The following is a 9,366-nucleotide window of genomic DNA, read 5'->3' on the forward strand; positions in this document are numbered from 1 at the left end:
CCAGATGCGCCAAAGGGGCTGGGGAGGCGCCCCAGCAGTGCACCAGGTTACTGCCTCTGAAGTTTAGGGGTTGATACCCTGCGCCAGGGTCGGCTACCTCCACCCTTTTTCTGTCGTTTTACCTGTCTAAGTTCTTTTAAAGTGTACCTTTACTCCCTATTGATTCTAACTACTCTAAAATACATCTAAACATCAATAGATCACTAATAACATGAATTATAACCCTTGAATCCATAATTCAAATTCAAGGAAGAGTTAAGAGTAAAGTTTGAGAAAGTCCATTTGAGTCTTTTCGATGAGTCTTCTTTTAAATTGTTTTACGACTCGAGTAAGTGAGTATGAGAATGAGGATAATGTATTAATGAGTCTACATTATCATTGAGATCTTTGAGTCAAGTCGTTCATGCCCATAAATTCCGCATAAACTCCATAATTTGAGTATCTTTCAGAGGAGTAGTATCTTCAAGTTCTAAGTCTTGAGTATTGAGTTCCTAATCATTTTGGGATTTATCCCTAATCATAGGACTACTACATGTTACCCATGAAAGTTCTTGAGTTGAGTAGTTCATGCCCATAATTTCGCATGAACCCTATGAGTCGAGCATTCATGAGATGAATAGTATCATTGAGTCCTTGAGTTCTGGAGTCACTGAGTTTCGAGAATTGAGTTCTATATATGGTTATTGAAAACCTTGAATTGAGTTGTTCACGTCCATAATTCGGCATAAACCCTATTTTAAGAAGTCTTTTACAGATTATTTTAAAACTTGTTTTAAAGACTTGAGCACTGAGTATGAGGAAGAGTAGAGTCAAGTTTCATTTTCTATAAAATGATATATGAGAACTAAGTATTCCCAAGAGTAAATATTTTTTACATTTAAGAAGAGAGGAAATATCGATTTCCAAAGAGTTCATGAGCAGTTTTCAGTACTATCTCTTTTAAGAGAAATATTTTGAGTAATAATCTCAAAGTTGAGGAAGAGAAAATGTTTTATTTAAAACATAATGAGCTAAGTTATATTTTGGGAGTAGTATTGAGCACCGATATGGGGGAGAGTTCTAACAACTCACAACCCCCATAAACCATGTAGCCAACGTGGGTAAAAAGGGTTATACTTTTTAGATGATTCATTATTGTTTTTAGCATAGACTAGTGGATCCACTTTGTTAGTAGGTTTTATACCCTGACAAAGTATAGGACAGTTCTGGTAGCGTGGGTTAGACGTTGTATCATCTCATAGCCATAAGAATGGTTGTCGGTTAGAGAATCTCCCAAACAGAGCTATTATGTATCTTTACATACAAACAGAGTTATTATTGTATTTTCATACAATTGAGTTATTATTGTATTTTTGTATACAACTGATTTATTATCTATCATTTTAAAATCTTTCCAGATATTGCATCTTGTATTATTGCTTTATCCTTGAGTATCCAAAGTTGAACTATGTTTCACAGAGTTGAGTATCTTATTGTTGAGTTGAGCCCTATTTCTCTGAGTTGAGTTGAACTATATTTCATTGAGTTGAGTTAAGTTGAGTTGAGTGAGTTGAGAAGAGGTAAGTATGTTTATTTTCCAGCAGTCCAAGCTTATGTTTATGATTTAGAATTCCCCTTACATGCTTGTACATTCAATGTACTGACGCCATATGGCCAGCATCGTTTTATGATGCAGATACAGGTATTCTGGGTCATTAACAGAAGCTTCGTTGATACCACTTGTAGTTCCAATCAGCTTTGGTGAGCCTTCTTATATTCTGAAGGACTTCACCTTTACCTTGTAGTTAGTAGGTTTTGAGATGTCGTGGATTTTATTCCGATATCCTTCTGTAATAGTAGAGGCTTCATAGATAGACTAGGTTGAGTAGTTTCAATATGTATCTTCTTTGAGTTGTTTTTACAAACTTTGAGTTCATATATTAAGTATTGTTCAGTTTATTTTAAAGTTGAGTATTTGAGTTATTGAATTTATTCAGTTTTAAGCTTTTGTATGCTTGAGTTAGACTTCCGCTTATAGTCAGCCAAGATGAGGGTTCGCTTAGGGACCAACAATGGTTCTCAGTGCCGGCCACGTCCAGGTTGTAGACTTGGGTCCTGACAGTTGTATCATCACGCAGCTCATAGTGATAGTTGTCGGTTAGTGAATCTCCCAAATAGATTTAAAAGTGTATTTTTATTATATCACTTAATATGTTGATTTCAGAGATGAGTAAGTACTTTTGTAAAGTTTTAATGATTTCACTTTTTTATTTATTTACATTCAGTTGAGTATATATCTATATCTATTGTAGTCCTTTCATTCAGTTATTTGTTATTCAGCTATATTACATACTCGTACATTCAATATACTGATGTCATTCGACCTGCATCTTTAATGATGCAGATACATGTTCTTAGGATCCTCAACAAGAGTCTGTCAAGATCACTTCATCTGGTCGTCAGCTTTTGAGTAAGACCTCCTGGCTTCTAGAGGACTCCAATTTTATGAGTTGTTAGTAGTAGTTCTCTTGAGGAGTCGTAGGTCTTGTTTCGACACCCATCTTTGTATAGTAGAGGCTTCATAGATAGATAGTTTTGGAGAGTCTTTCAGTTTGAGATGTTTTATTTAAAATTTATATTTTATACTCAGTACATTCAGAGAGTTTTGAGATTTATTACACTGTTGATTTAGCATTTCTTTCAGTTTGATGTTTGTGTATGCATGAGTTAGTCTTCCGCTTGTAGCCAACCAGGATGAGGGTTCGCTTTGGGGGCCGACAATGATTCTCGAGTGCCGACCACATCCAGGGTGTAGGCTCGGGTCGTGACAAAAAAATTGATCAAAAATTTTATAGTAGATATTTAAAATATTTTTTCTCTATAAAATAATTTTAATATTACAAATACATTGATATTTGCAATTTGACACTTAAAAGTACTTTAAAAAAAGGAAAAGGGTCAAAAATACCCCTCAACTTCGTTTTATTGGTTGACTATGCCCCTACCGTTAAAGTGAAGTTAATTTTGCCCCTACCGTTACTAATTTCACCATATATGCCCCTCATTTGACGGAAAGCCCCAAATCAACTCAAATTGTTCAATTTTAATTAAAATAACCCGATTTTCTCTTTTCAATCCAAACCCGACCCACTAAGCCAAATGAATTAATACCAAATTAAAACCCAAACCCATCTCTCTAATATTCTTCATCTCCTTCATCTTCTTCATCTCTAATCCAAACCCGATTTTCTCTTTTTGTTTCTTTATCTGTAAATAAACCCATGCCCCGACTCCTCTGAATACATTTAACTCATTTCTCTTACCCATTCTCAAAAGAACACTTTAAAGAAACCATTTCTTAGCTTCCAACCTCAATACTACTGCTTCTTCTTTCAGTTCCTCTTTTATTTCATTTTATTATTTTTATTAGAATTTTTGGGATTGGTTTGATTCTTGATTTCTTCAATCAAACATCTCAGAAATCAGTAGCTCAAATCAATTTCCATGGAAGCTATGCAATTACTCAATGATTCAGGATTATCTTTGCCAATTTCAGGAGGAATTACCCTCCGCCGCCGGAAAATTGTATCCAATGATATTTCAAAATTTGAGTTTGAAAATCACGGCGGTTAAGTGACCATATTTTCGAAAGTATTGGAAAACAAAGGGAAATCGGGAAAAATATGTGGGAATCCGTCTTGATTTCACACACTGCTTCTGTCAAGTTCAAATTTCAAATTCCAAAACCCAGAAATTGTATAACAATAAGGTCATGGATGAAGAAGTGCAGCTCAATTCAAAGTGCCGGAAAAGCCAATCGATGGTCCCTTAATGGCATGAATGCCCTTGTCACTGGTGGGCGGTGGCACTAGAGGCATTGGGTCCGTAATGCTCCCCTTCTTTACACTTTTCCGACCTTCGGCGGTAAGTGGAACTCGACGAGATCACCGTTGATAATCCATGTGCCTGTGCGCTTGATGTATGATATTAGTTAATGGATTTGGTTGTTGTATTTATGAATACTGATTCAGTGATAATGAAAATGTTTTCCTTTCTTGCATAAAAAAAAAAGGGGTTTGAAATCTTGTGAATTTATTTCGTTATTTTGGGAGGGAAAATCGGGAAAGTGGTGCTAAGGAGGAGAAGACATGAACTAGGGATTTAATTGGTATGAGTTTCTTTAGTATAGCGGGTCGGATTTGGGTTAAAATAGACAATTGGGTAATTTCAATTGAAATCGGGTTAATTTGAGTTGATTTGGGGCTTTCCGTCAAATAAGGGGCATATATGGTGAAATTAGTAACGGTATGGGCAAAATTAACTTCACTTTAACGGTAGGGGCATAGTCAACCAATAAAACGAAGTTGAGGGGTATTTTTGACCCTTTTCCCTTAAAAAAACAGTCAAACACAATTTGCTTGCCAAGACTTTTCAAATGAATTAGTTAGACACAAATTGTTTTCTTTTCAAAAACACTTTTCTAAAAAACTATTTCAAAAAAGTGCTTCTAAAAATAAACAAATTTTAGCAACAATGTCAAACAGGCTCTATAATTATTAAGTATATTTACTTTGAACTTTAAATTAGTAAGCTTAGGGTATTAAATATGGAAAAATTACCTATCTACACATCATTATTTATCATATTTTCTATTATTTCCTACCATTTCAAAAAATTACAAAATCCTTTTTTTCTCTCACATTATCTCCTTTCTGGATACATCACTTAGAACCTAAGTTGCTCGGACTCGGGTGCGGGTATCCGAGACGGATGCAAATCCGAGAGTCGGATTCGGCAAAATCCAAATTTTAAGATTCGTGGGTGCGAATCCGAGTATGGATACGGGTGAGGTGATACGGCTAATTTTTTGCAATATTATAAAAATCTAGTTATGAAGATATTCTAAATTTGAGAGATATGTTGTGATAAACTTACATGTATTTTGTAGAATTCAATCTTCCATTCGTCAAGATGAGATTACTCTTCCATTCTTCCTACAAAGACACAAAAAGATAGAAACTAAACATTAAAAGCATTTACAAATTATAATAGAATAAATATAACTAAAAGAATCAATAAAAATTGAAAAGAAGAACTAACCTTAGAACATGGATAGTAACTCTTGAAACAAACTGAAAGTGAAAATACTGCAATTATTAAAATTTAAGATATACACAAAGATATTTATCCACAATTTAGATATGGATAAATTACTTAACTACACTCCTTTACTTACCTTGATATCCATTTATCCCTACTTATTTCAAAATTTCAAAAATCTCTTATTTACCTATGTATCCCGCATGTATCCCGTGCACAATGCTATGCATCCCGCTATGTGGAATGTATCAAACGCTATGTATCCCGTGCACAACGCTATGTATCCTGCTATGTGGAATGTATCAAGCCTAATGTATCTCGTACACAATGCTATGTATCCCGCTATGTGGAATGTATCAAACCTAATGTATCCCGTGCACAACGCTATGTATCCCGCAAACATCATTTTTAAGGGATTTTTGGTAAATAGAAAACTAGAAGGGATAGGATGTCATTTAGTACTTATAATATGTGGTTCCTATAATTTATACTTTAGATATTCATAATTACTAATCAATATTCAATACACCAAGTAAAAGTGTAAAACATACTATTTAACAAAAATCAAGAGATCATCTCAACTTAATCCATAACTTAAAATTAACATAACAACAAAATATTGTCAATTATCAAGTTATTTAATTAAGTTAGCTATCTCTTCCACATCTTCCACATCTTCTTCAACTTCTTCCAAATCTTCAAACTCTCCCTCAAATATCACACCTTCAATATGAGGTTCATCTATTGAAAGCTCGGTTAGATCATTAGTTGTCTCATCAATATCAAACTGATCTCCACCTAAAATAAATTAAAAATAATAAATTTATTAAAAGATTTTATATAAAAAGAAAAAAATCACTAAATAAATAATTGAAGAAAATAATAAAGAAAATATAGACATACCAACATCCCAATATTTGCTTGGCCCATTTATATATTTCTCTTTCTTGCGAGACAACAACCGGAGATTATAATGTACCAACATTAAATCTTCGGCTCTTAAAGTTGCTAACTTATTTCTCTTGATATTGTGAATCAAAGAATATGTACTCCAATTTCTTTCACAACAAGAGGAAGAAGCCGGTTGAGTAAGCAACTTGTAAGCTAATTGTTGCAAAAGTGGAGCCGAGACCCCACGATTTGCCCACCAAGAAAGAGATCTTCATACATCATAGCCTCAATCACATGAGGCTCACTAAAATAGCCACTTCCGCTACAAAAGGATCCATACTCCAATGAGACTTGTTTCATTTCATTAGAATCTTTAAAATACCTTTGAAGGCACTTGACTCTATTCAATCATGAAATTTCACTATCTTCATTAGGAGCAAGCTTTCGAATTCCATTCTCTCCTTGAAGCCATGATTCATGATAATATTTGGGAACCAAAGAATGTGCCATACAATGTAGAGGTGTGTTACTTTTGTTCCACCTAGCCACAAGAATATCATGAATAGTATCAAAAAAAATTAATTGACCGAAAATGAGATCTTTCCCCTCATGCTCAAAGATGACTTTCTTGACCTTCTCAATCATTGAGTCCCACATATCATAGATGAGATGTAATTTTGGACCATCAATATCGGAACTTCTTAGCATATCAATAATTGGTTCCGTAAATTTCAAGAAATAATCAATACTATCCCATTTTTCATCATTCATTATAAGGAATTTTATTTCACGTGTTTTGGCTTCAATCCCCTTATCCCCCTTATAATTCTTCCATCCATCATCCATGACCATTTTCTCCAAAGAAGATTTCACTTTGCGAATTCGGGTGGTCATAATGATGTGTGAGGCAAATCTTGTTTCACCAACCTTCAACAAACACAAATTCGAATATTTTTGAAAAAGTGCATGTGCCAAGTCATTGTTCACAACAAAGTTCTTCAAATTACTCACTTCACTAAGTAACTCTAAAATCCATCTACAATTAATAAAGTGAGGTGATTTTTCCGAAGGTTGGCACATATTTTTCAAAGCTAGATTCAAACAATGAACAACACAGGGAGTCCAAAATATATGAGGATATTTTTGCTCCACAATAGTACCGGCAAGTTTCATATTACTTGCATTATCCGTAATAACTTGAACAACATTGTTTGAACCTACATTTTCTATTGCTTCAATAAATAAGTTAGCAATATATTCACCATCTTTTACGATTCCACTAGAATTGATTGAATTTAAAAACATCGGACCTCCACTAGATGATGCCATTATATTGATCAAAGGTCGTCTTTTAGTATTGGACCATCCATCCGAACAAATCGACAATCCTTTCTTTTTCCATGTACCTTTAATTGGTTGCAACTTTCTATCAATATGTGTTTTTTCTTGAGCTAAAAGAGTCGTCCTCAATCTATTATATGATGGGGGAATATAACCGGGAATGGAATTTTGGGCTAGAAACTTAGAATATTTTTTAAAATAAGGAGAGTTTGCAAAGTTGAACGATAAACCTGATGCGTAGAACATTCTAGCGGCTAATTTGTCGGCCGTATTTATCTCATAGATGCCGAATGATTTTTCTATAGCTCCACTACTCGAACTCTTTTTTTTTTGTTGAATTAAATCAGTCCTCTTCGAAAGTGATATATAATCAACTTTTTTTCTTGCTTCAACTTGAACAACGGTTCTTTTTCTTTCGGCTTGTTCATGCTCCATCTTCAAAGTCGCATATACATCACCACTACTTTCTTTATATATTTGAACATCATGACCCGATAATTTCAAAAGATGTGCTTTCACCCTATTATATGATCCCGTAACTATTTTATTGCAATAGTTACAAGACCATACTCTATTCCCACCCCCATTTGGAGCAATCGAAATAACTTTCACCTGATTCCATAGAGGTTTATCATCAAAATCTACTCCAACACTTTTTGTAGGTCTCATAAAATCTTTTCCTTTTTAACTACTTGATGCCATCTTGTTAAACAAAGGTAGATGAATTTTTCTTTTGCTTACAGTAAACTTGAATGAAAAACAAAGAAGAAACAATGGTGTTTTTGGTTTTAGGAGGGAAAAGTTGGTGAGAATGAAAAGATTTTTGGACTAGTTGATGGCTGATGGGATGTCAACTTTCTGATGCTGCTCTACTTGGAAGACTTTTTGAGCTTTCTTTTTTTCAAGAGGGGTGTATGTATTGTGTACATATATTTTTACTATTTTAATTTGAATTGTTTTTATAGTTCTAATAGAAATAAAATTATTTTATCTAATTTTAATTTATGTGAGATCGTTTGGATATAATGTTTTTATCTAAGAATTAAGTGATCTTGTGCGTGAAACTATATATATATCATACTTATATTTCTAGTATTTCGATAGTTCGAAGCTTGTATTGATAGAAAGAATCAAAAGATCTAGTAAGACGGGATCCTTAAAGCGCTTGCATTGATGTGAAGAATTAAATGATCTAGCGAGACATGATCCTTGATCTGGATATGACATTGTACGTGAAGCTATTTATAATATATATATATATTTTTTTTTTCTAGTATTTCGATAGTTCGAAGCTTGTATTGATTGAATGAATCAAAAGATCTAGTAAGACTGGATCCTTAAAGCGTAGATAGGAAGAATTAAGTGATCTAGCGAGACATGTTCCTTGATCTGGATATGATATTGTGCGTGAAACTATATATATCTATATATATTTCTAGTATTTCGATAGTTCGAAGCTTGTAATGATTGAAAGAATCAAAAGATCTAGTAAGATGGGATCCTTAAAGCGCTTGTATTGATAGGAAGAATTAAGTGATCTAGAGAGACATGATCCTTGGTTTGTATATGATACTGTGCGTGAAACTATATATATATATATATATATCATACTTATATTTGGTTTGGGTTGATTTTTCTCTTTTCGATTTGAATTTTTTCGGTTCTATTATTTGGTTATGTAAATAATTAGAAACATAATCAAAGTTATATTTGCAATTATATATATAATTTGGTTTTTTTCGGTTTCTCCCTTCTTCTTTTTTCTAGAATCCAAAACCAAAACAAGAAATCAATCAATATAAATATTAATCCAAAAAAAAATAAAAAAATAAATCCAAATTAGAATTCGATTCAAATTTAATGTAAATTATTAGCATATATTTAAAAATATTTACATATTAATAGTAATATTAATCAGTAATTATTTCATGCAAGTAAATATTTACACATAAAGCACCTTTCAAATAAAAATCTCTATAATATTGTTAGATCCCATTTTTCAATCCAACTAGTCCTATTTATATGAACAAAATATTTATCTTTCAAAATATTGTT

General features: G+C 33.1%; 1 protein-coding gene across 1 annotated transcript; it reads right to left on the minus strand.

Moving 5' to 3' along the window:
• Positions 1-6,378: 6,378 nt before the first annotated feature.
• On the minus strand, positions 6,379-7,299 carry LOC125867310 (uncharacterized). Its single transcript, XM_049547753.1, has one exon. It carries the CDS (start codon positions 7,297-7,299, stop codon positions 6,379-6,381), a length of 921 nt encoding a protein of 306 aa, XP_049403710.1.
• Positions 7,300-9,366: the final 2,067 nt, after the last annotated feature.

This window comes from Solanum stenotomum, chromosome 6 (genome assembly GCF_019186545.1).
Source record: "Solanum stenotomum isolate F172 chromosome 6, ASM1918654v1, whole genome shotgun sequence".
Taxonomy (NCBI): domain Eukaryota; kingdom Viridiplantae; phylum Streptophyta; class Magnoliopsida; order Solanales; family Solanaceae; genus Solanum; species Solanum stenotomum.